At 41.6% G+C, this 20,139-nt stretch overlaps 1 protein-coding gene across 3 annotated transcripts in view; it reads left to right on the forward strand.

The window, feature by feature from the left end:
- LOC117003348 (dyslexia-associated protein KIAA0319-like) overlaps positions 1-20,139 on the forward strand; it is a 56,968-nt gene that overhangs the window by 10,361 nt on the left and 26,468 nt on the right. For all 3 annotated transcript variants that reach the window (XM_033073230.1, XM_033073247.1, XM_033073240.1), the window contains 3 exons: positions 2,134-2,297; positions 10,351-11,117; positions 19,088-19,271. In XM_033073230.1, coding sequence (XP_032929121.1) covers positions 2,249-2,297; positions 10,351-11,117; positions 19,088-19,271 — 1,000 coding nt within the window. In that variant the 5' untranslated portion in view covers positions 2,134-2,248. The remainder of the gene's footprint in view (positions 1-2,133; positions 2,298-10,350; positions 11,118-19,087; positions 19,272-20,139) is intronic.

A 20,139-nucleotide genomic window follows, 5' to 3' on the forward strand; every position in this document is an offset into this window, starting at 1 on the left:
ATTGATGGAAGGACAGAAGAGCAATTCGGTAATGCAAGACGGCAAAAAATGGCCCTGTTGCTGAAAATTTTGTATCATAGAAGTATACCTGGAAGCATTCAGAAAATCTTTTGCTGTCTCTCAGGTCAAGCTTTACTAAAGTTGTTACAGAGGAGCAAATCTATGTGTATAATGTGAGGAATTGCTTCCTGAGAGAACATTTAATTACAGATATTAAAATAACATAATCTTAGAAGCCATATGGTATTGTGTGTTTGATTTTTTTATTTGTTTTTTGTGATCAGAGATAATTTTTCTAACTGTGCAGCATAGGAATAGATTGGAAGACCAGCTTACTCTTCACTAAGGCAGCTGCCTTAGGAAGGGGATTTTGTTTTATGTTGCATAGAAAAAAGTTCACAGAAGTCAAGTATCAGGCTTTTGGAAATTTACTAGTAGTATCTCTGTGTTTTATGGGGACCTTGCCCAAAGCCTTATCTTTTTGTACTTGGAACAGTCCTTGCTCAAGTCATGTTCTGTAGTCATTTTGATTGTGTTTTGAGCAAAGTTAATGCTTGTACTACAGGCTTGAGGAGAAATTGTCAGTGTTCTTTGACCAGGCTCATTTAGATGCTCCACGTGTAGAGCATGCAATGTCTAATATCAGATTTAATTATTTGGAGATATTGTGACATGTAATTTCTCATTTAGTGAAGCAATATAAAGTATACCAAAATCACACTGCATATATCCATTATACTTGGCAAAATGTAGCAGTGATAATATACAATTCTATCTCTATACCAATATGATTCCCATGACTGGTGTATAATCCCGGCATCACAACACTGGGTGCCCTCTGTCACTGGGGTGGAAAGTGTGGGTTGAAGCTAGCTGAGGCCCATTGCTGTCTTTGAAACTTGTTAGTTATTTTAGTTCTTATACTCTGTATCAGCTTAAGCCACCTGTTCACTTGGCTCATGCTGGTCTGGCTTCCTCAGGAAGGCAGCCACACTGTTTAATGAACTAAACATTTACTCCGTCAGTTAATCCGCTCAGCTGTTGATAGAACTGCTAACATCTAAAACAAACATCTGGTCCCTTTTGTCTTGAGATAAATACATGTCTTGTTTTGGAAAAGCTGTGGTCAGTCACAGAAGTGCGAGTTGCAGATCAGGATCCAGTTGTTCGTGTGATTTAGAGACATGCCACCTATAAAGGATCCCTTCTCAGAGAGCAAAAGTCCAACTGCTGAGCTGCTAGGGTTTCTATTCTAGAACAGTCAGCCCTGGCTTGTCTAGGTAACTTACTTTTCCTTTTGCAAGGGAAAAGACCTAGATGATCTTTCATCAAATAAAATTATGTGTGTCAAGGAACCTGCCAAGAGCAGCCAGTTAGCAGCACTTCTATCATATGGAGATATAGGCAGCTGAAATATGAAAGTCATGTAATGAACATGTGATACTCTGCCTTGAGGAGGGCTGTCCACTGAAAAAAAAAAAACACTACCTGTGTTTTCATTTACAGAAGTGTTTCTTGGTCAAGCATCCATTTATGATCCTTTGTGTGGGGGGAGTTTGGCTAAACTAGTTTTTTCCTTGCATGAGTCTTGCATGAGTAATGTTGCTTTGAGCTATTCATTCCTTACATCTATTTGTTGCTTAGGATACCTTACTTTTAGAATTTAGTGTCCTGACAAAGAATGTCTCCCTAGAAATAATGGAGTAGTATCTGCAAGCATTGCCTTGATAGCTGGAAAAGAATAGTTTGAGCACTGCCTCAAAAGCTGACTTAACACTGCATGGATTTTAGCATGGAAAATGCTGTCTGTCAGTCCTCAGTTAAAAGTACCTGCTAGTTTAAAGTCGCAGCTAAACCAGGATCTGGGTAACTGCACACAGAGTATTTGTGGGGTTTGAGGTACTGGAGCCCAAGAGTGCAAATATTTCTGGGGTGTTTTTGTATCTCTAGAGAAAGAGATTTCCAGGTGGGTAACTGGTTCTGTATCTTCAGCGTGCCTGATCTATTATGTCATCCATCAAGAAGTCTGGAAGTAATGATAAAGCCTGCATGTCACCTGTCTATTGTCTTTTACTGTGACATTCTAATTAATGCTCACATCTGACCTATTTTTTCCTGTGCTGTCTGTTTCAGTGCTTGATGGCCACAGCAGGGCACTAAACAATATTAGAAAAAAACCCAGCATTGAGACCAATAATTTCCTCACGACCGGCCGGAAAAGCAGTAGTCATTGCCTTCCTGGTGCAGCATGGCATTTAGACCTGGTGTTCTCTGCCTGTTCCTATGGACAATAACAGGTAGGAGTTTACTTCTTCTGTGTCTGAGTCATCCAGACAGAACAAGTGAATTAAATGCTTCTTGAGTGTGTATACAGCTGTGAAATAAATATTAATAAGGTAAAAGCTAGGAAATCTTGTGACTCCTCAGTGCAAAAAGCTTTGGTAAGTTACAGCTTCCTAAGTTGCAGTGGAGGAAGGCAGTTGTGAGTAGATGTTTGAAGCCAATTTCAGCAGGCTGTTTTAGGGGAGATGCATGGGGAAGGAGTGGGTGGTGGGAAGGTTCAGTTTTCCTCATTTTTCTCTTGCAGGAGAGCAATTGAAGAATAATGTGTTGCTTGCCTTCTGAGCTACATTTTTGTTCTGAATTATCATAAGGTGGTTCATATATGGGTAGCTTGAGTGCACTTGTTCACATCTCTCACTTCATGATACTCTCTACAAACATATCAATCCTTTCAAAAAACGCAGGAAATCCTGAAAGTTTCTGCTTCAGCCACAGGAATAGGTAATTTATTTTCATAACCAGACAGATGAAGAATGATGCTGCCTCTGTCAGAGAGAGCCTTAATCTGATGCAGGTAGTTTTGATATGGTAACTGAAGAAAAATATATGAAGAAGTAGGGTTTTTTCCCTTAAAAAAATGTAGTTTGAGTTCTGTCTGTGGTGGTACTGGTAGTATCCATATTAGCAGAAATTGAGAAAATAATGCACCATTATTTGATTTTTGTCTCTTTTAGTATAAACAGAATGGACTGTTTAACAAGGGAGAGACTTGCATAATGTACTAAGGCTTAAATTGACTGCTGAATTTGGAAAAGTTGGATGAAAGGGGATGCATATTAGCCTACAGCTGAGAGGGACAGGCATTAACTGTGTCTGAGCTCGTAGATAGTTCGAGGTAGTCATCAAGATCACCATGAGGATCTCATAGTGCTAAGCTTTTTGAAGAGAACATGGAGCTGAGTTTTTTGTTGCTGTAGTGAACAAGTATGCCTTTTTGAATAAAATCTGCTCCTATGAAATACGGAGTAACCTGCTGTAGGGTCTATGCCAGTATCTTTAGAAAAAAAGCACACAGCAACTTAAACAGAAGACAGTAATGTGCAGTAAATACTGAAATTCGCCTGTAGAGATTGTCACAGTTTCATGCTTTTGGTAGTACAGTTAATTGTTAGCAGATTAGAACATCTTCCACATACACATAGGAAGTTATCTGTTTTTAGTGGGAAATTTCCTATGCTCTCTTGACTTGTCTGAGAGCAAGACCATTCCTCTCAAAATACTGGCTGTGTTTCAAGCCTCTACCTGTATCTCAGCTACCAGCTTACAGTGTTTAGAGGATAATATAATAGCTCATAGGTTTTATTTTAGTAAAAATGTTAGTATTTATTTACATCTCAATATTTTGCAGTATTTTTAATACAATTAATATTTAATTAAACTGGGGGGGTTCCTGCTAATTTCCAGGATATGTGTGCTACAAGGTATCAGCAAAAGCTCATCTCTTCTAAGTCAGAAAGACTTCTTTTTAGTGCAGGTTTTGAGGTGAATTGGCTAAGAATCAGGAATTTGCTAGATGTTCATTCTGCAGTTTTTTTTATGCACATGAGCTTGTGCTTTTAAAGGCTACCTTTTCTTAAAAAAACACCAAGTTACCTCAATACTTGCTTTAATTTAAGATAATGAGAAGACTGACTTAATATAGGAAAGAAAGGCTTGACATTCCATCACTAAGAGAAGAGAGAAACAGCCTCACTGATGAATAATGTTGAAAGGATAATAAAGAATATGTTCCGGTTCATTAAAAGAAATTGAGGTGGGCTACTCTGTCCTGTACAGGTGATGTTTATTTAGTCTTATTTTGTCCATGACAGTTTTTGACTCATAGTGTTTTACTGCTTTTAATGAATGTGTGGTTTGACCTTTGCTGGCTGCCAGGCACACATCAAGTCACTCTATCACTTCCGTTTCTCAGCAAGATGGGAGAGAAAAATAAGATTAAAAGCTCCATGGACTGAGATCGAGACAGGGAGGTCATGTACCAGTTACAGTCAAGAAGAGAGGAGACTTGACTTAGTGAAGTTTATTTAATTTATTGTCGATTAAGGAGAGCACGATAATGGGAAGTAAGATCTACCATAAAAACATCTGCCCTCACTTCTCCCATCTTTGTATATTCAACTTTACTCCCAATTCTTCTTTCTTCTTCCCCTGAGCAGCTCAGAGAGTCAAGGAATGAGGATTGCAATTAGCTCATAATACTTCCTCTCTGTTGGTCCTTTCTCCTCACACCCTTTTCCTGCTCCAGCATGGGGTCTTTCTTATAGACTCAAATTCTTCAAAAGCTACACCATATGGGTCCTTTTCACATGAAAGTCCGTTAGGAACAGGCTGGTCCAGTGTGGATCCCGTGCGGGGTCACAGGTCCTGCTGGAAGATGTGTTTCCATGTGGACTCCTCTGCATGGGATTGCAGTTCAGGCCAGGAGCTTGCTCCAGCCTGGGTTTTTCAAGGGTTCACAACTTCCTTCAGGGTTTACCCACCTGCTTTGGGGTGGGGTCCTCCATGAGCTGCAGGTGTGCTTCACTGGATCTCCGTGGACTGCAGCATGACAATGTGCTTGACCATGATTTTCACCACAGCTGCAGGGGAGTCCCTGCACTGGCCCTGGAGCACTTCCTACCCCTTCTTCACTGACCTTCCTGTATACAGAATCACTTTTCTCACATTTTCTTACTCCTCTGTCCTGCCTGCTGTGGTTGTGCCAGACTTTTTGCCACCCTCCCTGGCTCAGCATTTGCCAGTTTTGAGTCAGTCTTGTCAGGTTCTGTCCTGACATGGGGCGTTTTCTGGTATCTTCTCACAATGACATTCCCGCAGTCCATTTCCCCTGCCCCCAGCTATCAAGATTTGCCACATAAACCTAATTGATACAGATATGCATCACTGACTAATGTTCATGCCTCTCAGGAGGCTTTAGTGGAGTGTAGCAATAGGTATGGGTGTGTACCATGCCTCCATCACTCAACATCTCATGCATTTTGGGTGATTGATTTCCAAAATGTGGATGCAGCTCCTAATTTATCCATATAGACCTTCCTTAGCGTGCTTATAATCTCATTTCACTTTTTTGAATCCATTCATTGATGAAAGTAGCCTATATTGAAATACATTTCAATTATTCTGGCCATTAATTAGGGTTTTTTTGCAAATACATCAATTTATTTTTTCTCTATGAGAGGGGGGAGATACTGTTTTCCAGCACAGAAACATGAGTTTACTTTGCAACTGGGAACCCAGTGTCTTGGAATCAATTAAGTCTAGCTCTCATCTTGAGCAAGCATATTCCGATTTGGCATTTGAAGCAGACCTTGCAAATACTGCTGTTAAAATGCATTTCTGCAAATATTATGTATAGTGTTCTCGTGACTGACTCTCTGTTTTGTCATATTGTGTGTGTGTGTTGTGTGCTTTGGTTTGAGATTAACCACTCCAACAAAAATATAAACAGTGATTACCAGGTAGTTGCAGGTGTTGTGCTATCTAGTCTCCTGTTTTCAAGTCCACATGTAGATTATATGACTTCCCAGATTCTATGATAGCTTTCACAAATGTCCTTTTCCTTACTCTAGCAGAAGGTGTTTCTAAATGCATTACAAGCCCTCCATTTTCAGCATATTTCACTACTACTGATCTTGGACTTTGAAAAATATTAATACCCTTTTCTTCCCACATGTCTAACATGTGAAGCCCAGGCCAGGAATGTCAAGGGACACTTTAAGATGTAGGTGTGCCTTTGAAATGACAGTGGAATCACTGCCCTGAGGTAGTGGTGCATTCTTTGTTACTTGTACTACCATGCCTAGATGTTCTAGTGTCCTGGTTCACACAGGTCTTTCCAGACATACAAGATGGTGTAGTGCTTGATTACAATCTTTGAGATTATAGTGAGTTATGCCGTGTGCCAGGTTAGTTCACATTGTCCATATCTCTGTTGGAAGTGGTCTGATGTTTCCTTGTGGAGGGACAAAATAGTTGCAGCTGTGCATCTACCCTTCTTATTTATTTTTCTTTTTTCTTTTTTTTTTCCTTCTTTTTAAATAGCACTTAGTTGATTTATCAGCAACAAATAGGGATGATGACAATTCATGGAATGAAAACAGTACTTGGAAAGGATCATCAGACCCACTGAACTAATTATGATGCCTTGACAGATCCTGGACAAAAGAAGTGTGAAAACTGCTGTAATGACCATAAAGGCTTTGCAGATCATTATTTGCTGATGTAACTAGATTACTGTTGACAGCTTGTGTTGAGGTTTGCTTTTATGTAACTGAGCATTTTTTAAATCTGTTTGTTCCTCAGTCAGCACCAACAGCCAAAAGGGTACTTTGTTGTCACATAAGTATCTGTGTTTAAAGACTTGAGAGACCTCAGGGTCCAAACAACCTCAGGGCAGCCTGTAGTAAAAGAATGAAAACGCTTTAATGTGCAGAGGTGTTCGCTACTGCTAGAGGAACCAATGCAGTGACATTTCAGATATTGAAATGTTCAGATGTCAGTGATACTGCTTTTTTGGTTTCCAAGACAGTACCTTCTGTAGGGCATTACCAAAGCTGTTGGAGTATAAGCCTTTTTCATCATTTATGATATGAAGTGTGCTTTGCAGGGGTTTATAGCTGTGCTGTGGAAATTCTCTCTAGCTTGAAATTTAGAGTTTTAATTTCTCCTCTTAGATGACTGTCACTAAAAATAAAAACTTATTTTAATTTTGCTTCCAGAACCGTATCAAAATTGTTTCAGTATGTTATTATGGTAGTAGGAAAAAATGAAACTTTATTTTTTACTGATACACTGTCTTTCATCTCAAAATTCACCAAATGAAGTAAAAGTTACTTGGATAGATTTAGAAAAAACCACAAAGCCTAAAACCAGAATAGAACTTGTTTTCTCTAAAAGGAAGTGGATGGAGCATATGGCAAAAAACCAGGGACAATCCTACTCCTGCTGTAGCAAACTGCTATAGGATCCTCCATGCTCAGGTAGTTCTGAGGCTTTTAGACTGTGAGAGTAATGTGCTTTTTGGGCTCTCAGTGCCACGCTGCCAGCAAAAGGTAATGGGATTCTAGTCAAATATGACTTGGTGCAAGGTCTGAGCTTTTCTCTATTACTGTACATTTCCTCTTGCCCCTTCTTTCTACTTTTTCTTACAGTGCTTGCTGTTAGTGAAAGCAAACAGAGTGGGTAGTTCTGCCCGTGCAGGGCTTCCTGCTAGGGTGATGAACTGTGATGCCTCCATGTTAGTACACCATCACAATTTGCTTCTGACTGAAGAATACTTGCCACCAAGTCATTCAAGTGCTCATGACTGTGTGAGCATGGAGGAGAGCAACTCTTAGGTTTCCATGTCCAGTTGAGGAAAGATCTCCAGCCAACTGCGACAGGGGGACAGCTGTGTTCCTGATGGGCTCTTGACATCAATGGACTCATACTCTCAAGATGTGAAGGAGCAGAAGTGTGAAGCCCAAAGATGTGTGGATGTTCCCTCATTGAAGGAAGGAATATCTTTAAAATGGAACTGTATTCCACACTGTGACTGTCAGGATTTTGGTGGGAGATATAGGTTGGGGTTTTTTTTTACTGTAACCAACTTCCCTCATTAGGTCTCTGGATATGTCAGTGTTGTCCTAGTGGAGATGTAACAGGGTGCAGCTAAGAGGAAGGGAAACACTTAGCTTGCAGAAGTTTTAGGCTATTGACTCATGTTCCATAGGGTTTTTGCTTTTAATGAAGGGAATCAGTCTTCTCTCTATGGCTAAAGATGTGCCATGAATTTTGAGGGATGTTGACTCTGCAGTGTGATAACTGATATGTCAAACTGAAAGTGGCAGAGTGAGATTTGAAGCTGATTGAGGACTTTAAGTCTGGCCTTAGGTTAGAGCTGTGCAGCATCCCAGTTGTGTAGGCCTGTCTTTAAAACAAGAGCTATTGGTAATCCTGTTCTGAACAACTAAGTAGTGAAACCTTTAGTCTTATTTTTTTAACACACTCTTCACTATGAAAACAGCCATCAAAGGAGCTTTTGGCCCACATTAATAAAGTTCTTTCTAAAGTATTCACTGTAATGATTTGTTGCTGACCTAATATAACACATTTGCACAGTCATGTTTCTGTTTTCCCTTTTTAAAGGCCTGTTTCTCATCTCTCTACTGATTTATAGGATTAACTAAATGCATATGAGTTGCAAAAAGACAGAATGGTTGAATGGGATGCCTGACTCCTATACTTCATTTTAACCCAGAATTTTTCTGGCTCCCCTGTTCTAAATTGTGCAGACAACTTAAAGGAAAGACTTGTGATGACAGTTCCAAGTCTCTGCCAGGGACTTATGTTCTTGCAGGTAAAAGGGAATGTAGAGGAAATGTTTATATGCAGTGTAACAGAAAAAAAATAAATGCAGAGATCTTGAGCATCTTCTGAGTACAGACAAGGACACTTCTTGTCTGGACTGTGTAAGAACAGGATAGGTTGTTTTAGGTGCATGTTTCCCTGGATAGATTTTTTTCACTGAAAGTGTGGAGTGGAACAGTTGTCAGCATCCTACTCTGTGTGAAGGAGTAGCTGCAGCAGGAAAATGGTACTTGAAGCTCTCTATCATTCAGCTACACCTATTTGCATGTCATCAGCCTTCTTTAACATTTGTTTTCATTTCATTTTTTTCCTTACCCCACACAGCCAGCTCTGCAAAACCATCATACCATCTTGTCCACTCTAGCCTTCAGTATGTATGTGGTGCAATTTCTTTTTGTTTGTTTAATTTGGGGTTTTTTTTTGTGTTGAACTAACCTACTTTGCAGGCTTTACATTCTTCCTAGGTAGTTTGATTCCCCACATATATTTTGATAGTTGTATTGAGACCACGTATTGTGAAGGAGTGTGCTGCAGTTCAGCCCAGATGAGGTGGTAGGAACTGTAATGTGATGCTGGACACACTGCATGTGTTGGAGAATCTCTACATCTCATATTCATACCTACTAACCCCTATTGCCAGCCTATTCCTGCTCCTTGATTTCATTTTTCCTGACCTATACTGTTGTGAATAATGAGCTAAAAAGCAAGCAAAATCACCTTTGTCTTCCATTCCTGCATTAGCTCCACAATGGGGGCATGTTTGTTTTTATTCATTGAGTTAGCGAGTCCAGTTATAAACCAGAGAGAATCATTTTCTGGTTTTACTCAACTTGTGTGGAACATAATCAGATTTTAGGGAGAGGAATTGTGAAGAGCAGTTATAACAAGGGAAAAAACCTAGAAAAAATGTTAAAAACTGACTGGAATGTATCATATGTTGATTCATGCTTTTTTTGACTATTTCACACTCAGTCTGTAATGTGCTATGAAAATAATTCTTATGTCACATTAAAATATTGCAGCTCTACTGCAAATGAAGGAAGGAGCTCCATACTGGAGGAAGCTCTTGGGTTTTCATATGAACTTGTGGGTAAAGCAGCAAAAGTTTGAGAAATTGGTCCAGGTTTTATATTAAGACCAGTGTGTTGTCCTGAGGAACTCTTCATGACATTTGGATGAGATGATAAATCTTTCTCCTATTTAGAGTTTTGCTCTCTTCTCCCTCAAGTGAAGCAATGATGTGCTACAGCATCTTACTTGAGTTTTGTTTTAAAACATATTCTTAAAGATCCCAGTAGGGGCATGCTGTGGAAGTAATGGAGGTACCCCTTTTTTTTTTTTTTTTTGTATTCTCTGCTCTGTTCTTGTTTTTAAGTATTGGCAACTTGCTTTTATCTCTATGTATTTGAATATGTAGCACAGGAATAAAAGGTACTTCTGCAAAATATGTCAAGGCCCTACACTGAAAAATCCTCCAAAGTACAAATATTACTGCAAAGGGACATGCTTTTAAAAGTTAGTGGTGATGTTAGTGAAATGAAATTAGCTTTTTTAAATAGGATACTACCTGTCTCTCTCTTGTAAGCAGTTTATGGTCACAGTAAACTATATTATGGCTTGGTTGTAGTGCTGTGCCTTATGTTGGTGATGTTGTTACAGGTTCCAGTTGTGAGCAGTGCAGAGAAGGAGCCACGTACTCAGGTGCAGTAATATCTCCCAACTTAGAAACCACTAAAATTATGCGGGTTCCTCACGCTCTGTCAGTGTCCGACTGCATCGCAGCGTGTTGTGACCTCTCTGGTTGTGACTTGTCCTGGATGTTTGAACGGCGCTGTTACATCGTGAACTGCCAACACAAGGACAATTGTGAACCTAAAAAAATTGAAACTGTAAAGTCCTACATTACCTTTGTGCTGAGGCCTTCTCAGAGGCCAGCCTCACTACTAGGGTTTGGGCAAGTGATCCCAAGCATGGTCCACTCTGTGGGACTCCAGAATGACCCGTCAGAGGAAGTGAGTAGCCTGAAGAAGCTGTCTTTGCTTGGAAAAGATCCCAGCCTTGAGGAGATACCTGAATACATTGATGATTATAAAGAGTTGGAGCAGGACCCCTTTCAGGTGGGCATCAAACACCCACAGAAGGACAGTATGGATTATGCTGACTGGGGCCTGATGGTGGCAGGTGAAAATGGCTTCAACACTTCCACAGGTGATGATGGAGATAACCAGGAAGATTTTGCTGAAAAGAAGGGGGAGGCTGGGAAGGTGGAAAGCCTTCTGAATAAAAACAGCTCTGAACTGACTTCCGTCAATGAACACTCCACAGAGAGGTCATCCCTTCCGGAGATTACACCACTCCCTGGGAAGACACTTGAAAGGGAAGCAGCTGTTCCACTTGCACAACCTGAAGATGCTTTGCAAAAAGAGGTATGTTTGCCCTTCAGGAAGCAGAGAGTGTGGTCATTTTAGTTTTCAAATATTTTAAAATCTGTGGTTATTGCTCTGTAATGTTGCAATTCTGCTATGACTTACAGTCGTGTTACCGCGTCGAAGAGGTTGAAGTGGATAGGATTGTCTTAAGAAGCAGGTGAATTACTAAAGGACTTTTTTTTTCAACAGATGATAAGTAGTAAAGTTCCTTTTAGGGCACTGTGAGGTTTCCTTGAAAGTGTAAAAAAGAGTAAATCTGGACTTGGTGGAATAGTGTTACAGTGATCTTCACTTCTGACCTCTGGTGATTCGCTGGAAGAAGTTAGCAGACCAGTACTAGTAGACCCTCTGGTATCCAAAGGCCATAAGCTTTAAGTGGGGAACGTAAGCTCATCCATCAATAAAATTAGGCCTGCTTCATGAGTTTCATGCTACTAATGCACAGTGGCATTACAGATGTAAGTGTTGAGTTAATTTTTATAGTGCTTTTAAAACATGAGAGGGGCAGGGAATTTGAGAAGGGATGATAGTGGTTTTAGACCATGATGTGCAGCAGGATAAAGCAGATAAGGTATTCTGTTCTAAGAATCCTGATAATTAGAAAAATAAGTTAATTACTTAAAAGCCAACATGTAAGTCAGTATAAGTAAGATGCACCTGTTCTCTATTTACGTAAGGTGCACCTGTTCTCTATTTATGCCAACTAGTCTGATCAGTTGAGACTAAAGGGGCCTTGGTTTCTTAAGAACAGGGTGGGTTCAGTTGGAAAGTTTAAACAGGCTGTAAATTCAGCATTCCCTGGGTTTGACTCCCCTTGCCAGAGGAAAGAGGAAATTGATCAATGTTTGCCGACTTGCTCTAAATTCCACAAGATTTTGTAACCAGCAAGTATCTCTTGCTGTAAAAATGGTAATTTATTGCTGTTACTGTAGGGAAGAAAAATGCAAGCAAATAAGAAAGTTGCGTGAAATGTCTGAGAACTGCAGTTCTGGAAGGGAATGATTGATGTGTGGAGAGCAGCAAGTCATAAGAAACAGATAAAGATTTCAGGTAACTGGAAGGAGCCTCCTAATAACAGCCCTGGTCCTCATGGTGGATTTAAGACACCCCAATACATACTGGAGGGCAAGAGAACAGGGCAAAAGCTGCACAGAAAGTTTCTGAAGGTTATTGCTTTGAGTTGGCTTCCAGGAGGCTGAGAGGGAGAGAGACTCCACTGGACCTCACCCTTGCAGGAAACAAGGGATTAGTTAGGGATACAGGCATGAGGTAGAAGCTCCTAAGAAGGGCAGGAATAAGTGAGGAAGCAGGTTTACAACCATGGGCTTCAGTAGAGCAGTCTTTTGCCTGTTGTGGGATCTCTTTGGAAGAATTGCAAGGGAGATTGCCCTGGAATTAGATGGGGGCTGTGACAGCAGGTTGATTTGAGACCACCTGTGTAGTCAAGGTAGTCTATGATTTTTATGATTGCCTAAGTTGGTCTGGAGTGTATTGGCACAAGTGAGAAGAGATTAGAACTTGTCTTCATGTGTATGGAAGAACACTTGACTGCAGAACAAATGCTGTGGCAAGCTGAAAATTAGATACTGTATCTGCAAGCAGAGTTGACGATGGGAGACTTGTTTTAAAAAGTTCCTACCATGCACACCTTGAAATGAGCATAATGAACATGGGGGTTTAGGTGAGAGGAGTAGATATTGGTTGTTTTTTTCTAGTATACAAAAAGCATGTATATATGTACAGTAATTTCACGAATACAAGCCGCACCATTTTGACTAAGATTTTGCTCCCAAACCGGAAATGCGGCTTATACTCAGGAGCGGCTAATATGTGAATAATTTTCTGACATTTACAACCTCAGAAGTGCCAGCCAGAGTGCCGAGCTGAGCACCTGCCGGTAAAAGCCGGCATTTCGCAATTGTTACAAATTGTTACTCTGTTGCGCCGCGGGTGGAGGCTGGCTCCCTGCAGGCAGCACGGGGGGCGGGGAGAGAGGAGGGAGAGCTCTCTCCTTCCCTGCTCTCCTGCAGCCCGGGGGAGAGACGGGGGGGCCCCGTGCTGCCATGGCCGCGGCCCGGGGAGGCGGCGGGGTGCTCCGTCCCCGCCCGCCTCTGCCGCTGCGGGAGCTGGGGGGGCTCCGTCCCTGTCTGCCACCACGGGGCAGCGCCGGGCCAGGGTGAGCGAGCCCAGAGGCAGCAGCCGGCCCCGAGCGGCCCTGCTGAGCGGCAGTGCCGGGCTGGGCCACTTGGCCCCGTCGGCAGCCCCAAGCGGGCCGAGCCTGCACAGCCCGAGCGGAGCCAGTAAACCCCACCCTGCCGCGGTTCTGTTACTAATTGGCAACTTTGTTGCACGTGGGTCCTCGCTGCGAACGACAGAGCGGCTTATACTCGGGTGCGGCTTATTTATGGACAAAGAATGAAATATTTGCCAACACCCAGAGATGCGGCTTATGGTCAGTGCGGCTTGTATTCGTGAAATTACTGTACATGTGAAGAGTATGATACCAAAGTAGACTGTCCCAACTAATAAAATTTAGAGTGACATTGTGTCATGCACTAGTGCTACAGTTAGTTCTAACAAAGGGCAATAGTTGAGCTATTCTTACAAAATTAAAATTAAGAAAACGCACCCACTGCTATACTAAACTTATCTCCTATATTTCCTTCCATCTGCTAGGGGAAACTTGCAAACATCTTTTAGTTACTGCCTGTGTAGCATGATGGGAATCAAGCCACACCGAGAACCTGCAGTGGCTCCATGCTCCACCATATTTGTGCACTTTAGGTGTGCAGTAAGACTTGAAACTTGTTTTCATTGCATTTTGCTAATGGGTCTAATGGAAGACCCATTAGTGTAGTGCTAATCTTTAGCCAATTGTCAGGATACCTGCTGACTGAACTGCTTATGCCTTGTGCGCTAGAGGAGTCATAAAACTTTCAATTCACCTAAACTACGTGTCAGATCTGAGCACGTTTCTTCCCTGTCTCTAAGGGATCATGTGACTACCATTTTATGAAAGTTGAGATTTCACATCCTACAGCCACGATAAATATATATGGCCAAGCCTACTTTGTAGATCTCTACTTTGATCTTCCCACCCCAGCCAGAAGATAAAGATTTTGCTTTCTCTTTGTACACTGACTGTAGATGGGAGTTTACTGTAAAGTGAAATGGAGAAAAACCTATTTCTCACAGTGACACAGAGGAGTCATTCTTGTGTGCTCTTTATATTATGTTAACATTATGCTAGCACACTCACTGAAATTCCAATAGAAAGTCTGAGGAATGAGCTTGCTGCTTTCAGGGCAGAAGGGATGAAACTCCAAAACTGGGTCAGTCTTTAGCCACAGCCGATAATGATGCTGGAGAACTGATAAAAAAAGTGTAGTTAGAAGGTGGTTGGGATGTGCTCTGTGAGCAGAGCTGTAGAAAACATGTTAATGGGGTAACATCAAATGCTGTTCATGACATGTATTGAGAAATGGCTCTAACGGCTCTCTATTAATGTAAAGAAAGAATCTGGGGAAGCAGAAGGCTTTCAGAAATTGCCAAAGCCTAAGCAGCCTTTGTTTCCTAGGTGGGAATCCTTTGAATTTTAACATGTGTGGAGAAATGGAGATGATGAGCCATTTTAGCAAATAGTTTTCCCTGGCCTTCTCTAGAATCAGCTGCAGTCCAGAGACATCTCCTCTCCCTTCCTAGTCTTCACTCCTCTTCCTTTCACTGCAGATTATGCTCAGTCGCTTTGGTGAGGAAACAGGTGGCACAGGAGGTTGGGGTCAGCACATGGCAGTCTCCTTCTTGCCATTTGTCACTTCTTTCTGCCGCTGTCCCTTCCTTTTTGTTTCATCTACGCTGGTGTGGGCTTTTCTGTGGGCTTCATTTCCCCAGGAGATGGCATGGAGTGCATGTTTCCACGAGGGTGTCTCCAGCCCTGTGCACAATAATGTTTGCTTCCAGATGTTTCCTCTCATGTGTCCTGTTGTGCATTCCTCCACATCCTCCTGTGTCTGCTGCCCACAGTAGCTATTGCCCTTTTTTAACTAGGTTTGAGAGGCTGTGGTGTTTAGTGCACGATGGCTTGATTCTACCCACTGCCAAACTGACTGGGTCCTTCAGGGTGGCCCTTGCAGCCAGACCTCTGCCACCTAAGCCCTGCCAGGTATGCCTAACACAAATTTTCGGCTTGGTTGCAAGTTTTTCTAGTTTGGGAACTTTACTTGTGACCCTACTGAAATAGAAACTGTCTGTGATATATTCTGGTGGTAGGATTTCCTTCTTATGTGTCTCTTTCTCCAGCAAGCAGACATTTTCATAAAACCTCACACAGATTGTTTAGCACATATTTGTGTTTCCTTCTAAAAAAAGTTGGTTTTTGAAAAACAAATTTTGTTATAAAGGAAATCTTAAATTTTTACACTGAATTAAAAATGCCTAGAGGCCTTCAAATAGTTTTTTCATTGGTGTATAATCTAAACAACCTTTCAAACTGTGGTATTTTTGTATAGATTATGAAAATATGAAGGTCTTAAAATCATGCTTGCTTCTGAGTTTAATAAATTGCCCTGTTCATTGCACATTATACAATGTTTTCCTATCATCCTCTCAATTCTGCCACAGCAATTTTATATCCCTGTTCCTGGATCTGTGCTGACACACTCCCTTCTGCAGCATCCAGACAATGCTGTTTTGACAAGCTAGACAGAGCAAGGTGGCAAAAATGTCATTCTCTGATTGCCTCCCTTCACAGTAGTCAGCAGGATGTGGTGTCCTCAGGTGCTGTGTTCTTTGAGCAAGGATGTGCACAGAGATTTTAAACTGAGAAACCAACCAAACACAGACCTCTGGAGTCTGTGCCCTTGGAGCATCCTTGTCATAAATGCAGTCAGGTGTAGGGAGTTTGTGTATGTGAATATGTGAGAATATGGGGTTTGTCACTTAAGTGAGTCACCTGACTGTTGGGTTTACGTCAGAGTTCAGGGGCATCTTGTGGACTGTCACTCTCTGGCAGCCCAATAACATGAGTGCATTCTGCAATCTGTACAGAGTATGTGCTGTCCAGCCGCCCAGAATAGAAGTCTGCAGTGTTGCCCATCCTTGAAGTGAGATATCTGCAAAGAATTAATTTTCTTTTAAAAATTTTCAATTAACTGCTGATTTGCTAAGCCAAGTAAGGTTTTTCAGGTCTTAGTCAGAGTCTAGCTGCTGCTGTGTTGATGTGGCAATATTCCAAATATTTACTTAATAGCTAAGGCCTGACTTAATTCTCGTGCTTATGTATTTGCAGGGACAATGGTGCAGTCAAAATGCATAAATCTCTACCTAAGAAACCTTAAGATGGCTGAAAGTCTCTATGTGATGGTGAGCCTTTTAGTGTCTGATTGGCTTGCCTTCAGAATTTATATTTAAGATTTAGAACACAGTTGAATACCATAGATGTTCATCTCTTGTTTTGGCTTTGAGGCCTGCAGAAACTGAACAGTTTTGTTTCGTTAAAAATAGATTGACTTCATCCATAGAGGATGTATAAAACCCCTGAAAGATATTTGGATATTTAGATTTGCCTTTCTTTATATTTTGAAGTCTATACTTCATGTTATGTGATTGTTCTTATTTTATGTTGGAATTCTCAAGATATTTATACTCAAGTCAAACCCAGAGAACTGGAGCATGTGGGCCCTCACCATTGGTGTGTTTATATCAAGCAATAGCGACTGTAAAAGAAGATAAAAGCAAACAACCCACAAAGCCTTACCAGCAGAACTGCCTATTGGACTCACTCTGAGAAAGAATTCTTTCCTTTAACTTTCACTTTCCAAGCTGCAATTGAGGTTAATCTTGCCTTCCACATCTGTTCCAGCAAATCTCTCAGTAATAGTTGCTGTCTGAGAACTTAATTTTTGATATTGTCCCTACCCCAATTGTCTGCTGTCTGCTAACATTTTTAGTTTGTCTTTTTGGCTGTGACACCGCTTCAGATACGACAGTGCCACAGGGCACTTTTTCGACTGCAGTGTCTTGCCTAGGCTTGCTGACTGAAGTGATGTTTGGTGCCAGTGCCGAAGAGGCACCCTGGAAAGGTACATTTGAGGTGACTTTGTCTCCATCTGTCCAACAAAGCCATGATGGCAGCTTTTCAGCTGCTGGATTGGCAAAGGAGGAGAAGAGAGATGCCAGAGGAAGCTCAGGAAAGTAGACCTCCCTCAAATTCAGAAGGCAAAAGAACACCGTGGTTTGCCCAAGTGTGGAAAGAAAATCCTTTATAAAGATGAGGGGTGGAGTGTGAAGGAGACCTATCTGGAGAGAAAACCCTTTGTCAAGATAGAAAGCAGGATGGGCTTGAGGCTCTCTCTCGCTGTACATGATGCTGTCAAGGGTGAGAGACTGCTGAAGGCCCTGCTTTAGGGGAGCTGCAGTCCATGATCCTGCTATCAGTGTCCAGCTGCTCAGAGAATACTGTCTGCATATGGAGCAGAGCTGGAGGTGTGACCACAAAGGTGCTTTTGTTGTCTGTGTTACGGACTCACCCAAAAGTGCAGCTCTTGGTGTTGTCCTTGGCATCCTCAAGAATGAGCAGCTGCAATTCCTGACACTACACCGGGATCTGTTCTCTGTGTCCATTGTTAGAGGTTGACATGGAGTTGCAGATGACATCTGTGCTCTCTGTTTCCTTGCAGGCTGGGAAGGAACAGTTCCTGGCATTGCTTTCACATTCCCAGCTGCATAGGGAGCTCTTTCTCCTGTCCAGAAGACAGGGCTGCTCTTATTTCCTAGGGAGGAAAACTGCAAAAGGGAAGTAGAAACCTGAAATGCAAGGAGTAGAGACTTGGGACTGTTCAGCCTTTAGCAGAGATTTTACAGATGTGTGTGAGTAACTCTGGTGGATGTGAAGATGGTGGAGCCAGGTTCTTTTCAGTGCTGTTCAGTGGCAGGACAAGATACAATGGCCACAAAATGAAGTTCAGGGAATTGCATTTAAACCCCATCTTTTTTTCCTGTGAGGATGGCCAAACACTGGAGGTTTTCCAGAGAAGTGAATTCTCTGTCTTTGCAGATACTCATAGCCTGACTGAACTTGGTCCTGAGCAGTCTGCTGTACCTTACCCTGCTTTGGGGGCAGGGACTGAACTGACCTATCTCTCGGGGTCCCTTTCCACCTCAGCCATTTGTGATATGTGTACACTTTGCCAACCTTCATAATCCTATTCTTCAGTTAATAGATGATTTACAAATAATAGTGTTTTGCTGTACCTTCACATGCTAAACACAGTAGCCATAATTGAAAAAATGGTTTTCTCATATCATCAGATCAGCAAAAGGCCTTAAGAATATTAAGGAAAACCTGCTGGCCCATTGAGGGTAATATGTTGTTGAAAGGCAAGATTAACCCAGTGCTGAGTTATTCATGCCACACTCACCATGTCCTTTGGTGCAGTTCTGATTTACTAATGAGGTGAGGCAGTTCTGCTTGATGCCTGAAGTAGAGTCATGTAGGGTGTTTTATTACTGTTGAGGAGATAAAAAAGCATGAGAAACGTGTATACTGAGCTGCTGTAGTAAGAAGCAAGGACTCTGTTATGTTTTTGTATGGCACAAAGACAGTAATACCACACAGACTTTGTGACATTGACTTTTAAAGGTTTATGACTGTACCTGTCATACTGATTTTTTAAATATTTTGTTAACTGGTAGCCTTAGTTGTATTCCAGGTTGTTCCATGTGTTCCAGGTGTTCCATGACTGTTCTATATCTGAAACTTGGAAAATTATTAGCATTTGTTACAAAGCCTGATTGGAAAAAAAAAACCAGTCCTCATTCGATGGATATTCTGTACTTGAATAAAATCTCTTGGTAACATAAATCACTAGGGTCATCCTACTATGCTGTTAAAAAAACAGCATACCTCTAAATCTGGAAATGTGAAAAATGTCTCACAACAACTCTTTTCCTATAATTCCTTTTTTCAGGCTGCTACACCTTCCTTTTCTTCAGATAAACCAGGTTTCTTCCCAGGCATGTCAGAGAAAACCCAGACTCCCACAGTGGCCCCAGAGAATACCACTGAAGGTGGGATCATGCTGCTTCCCACTAATACTGCACCGTCTGAGCCCAGGCAGCAGTTCACACCACCTGCTACTGCTGCTAAAGCAGGTAATGTTTCAACATAGCTGGCGAGCTGAGGGTACCTGCAGGTTGGACAGAGGGTGGGCTGGCTTTTCTAGTCAGATTTCCAACCTGTTGTTGTAAGAGCTTACTCTTTATCCAAATATTACATATAATCTCGCTTTAAACCTGTAGACTTATAGTTATAGTAGCACTGCAAACCCCAGACCCTGTAGTCACTCAGTTCTGAGGCAAAACTCTGACCAAGTCCACCATTAGTGGGAAATCGAGGAAACACAGCCAAGTAAAAAGCAGAAATTAAGACTTGTTTTAAGTGATTTAGTTTTTGTTTTTTTTTTAATTGGTAAGCAATCCCTGAGGCTTTCTGGGGTTTCAGAATAGTTTATTCTAGTTATTTTTGGCGTGAATCTTCAGAACATTGTTCCCTCTCAGAAACTCTGTAGTAGAAGCCTGCAGTTGCCAGGCTTATTGCAGAAACCATAGGTTGCCAGGTACCATGCAACAACATATGTGGGACCTGAGGAAACTCAGCTCCTTAACAGTGGAGAACATGGCCTCCAAGTCCTGGGAAAACATAGTTATACTCTAATTTCAAAACTCTGAGGAAGCTTATCACGCTTACAGCTGCAGAACAAGTGGTTTTATTTTGAAAAGGACTTTTAACCACCATGTCCTCTGTAGTTGTGTTAAATTCTGTGTATATGTTCATGCATCTCCTTTCTCCTGCTGAGTTTCCTACCTCCCTGCACACACTGACAAAGGATTAGAAGATTAGAAGGGCCATGCAAAGCAGAGGTGTGTATTTTTCTGCACTTCTAATGTACTGAGGGATGTGGAGAGCTAAGCTCTTTGCTTCTTGATAGAGAAAGCCTGTTTTGGGACATTCTTGACAGCC

This window comes from Catharus ustulatus, chromosome 1, assembly GCF_009819885.2.
Source record: "Catharus ustulatus isolate bCatUst1 chromosome 1, bCatUst1.pri.v2, whole genome shotgun sequence".
Taxonomy (NCBI): Eukaryota; Metazoa; Chordata; class Aves; order Passeriformes; family Turdidae; genus Catharus; species Catharus ustulatus.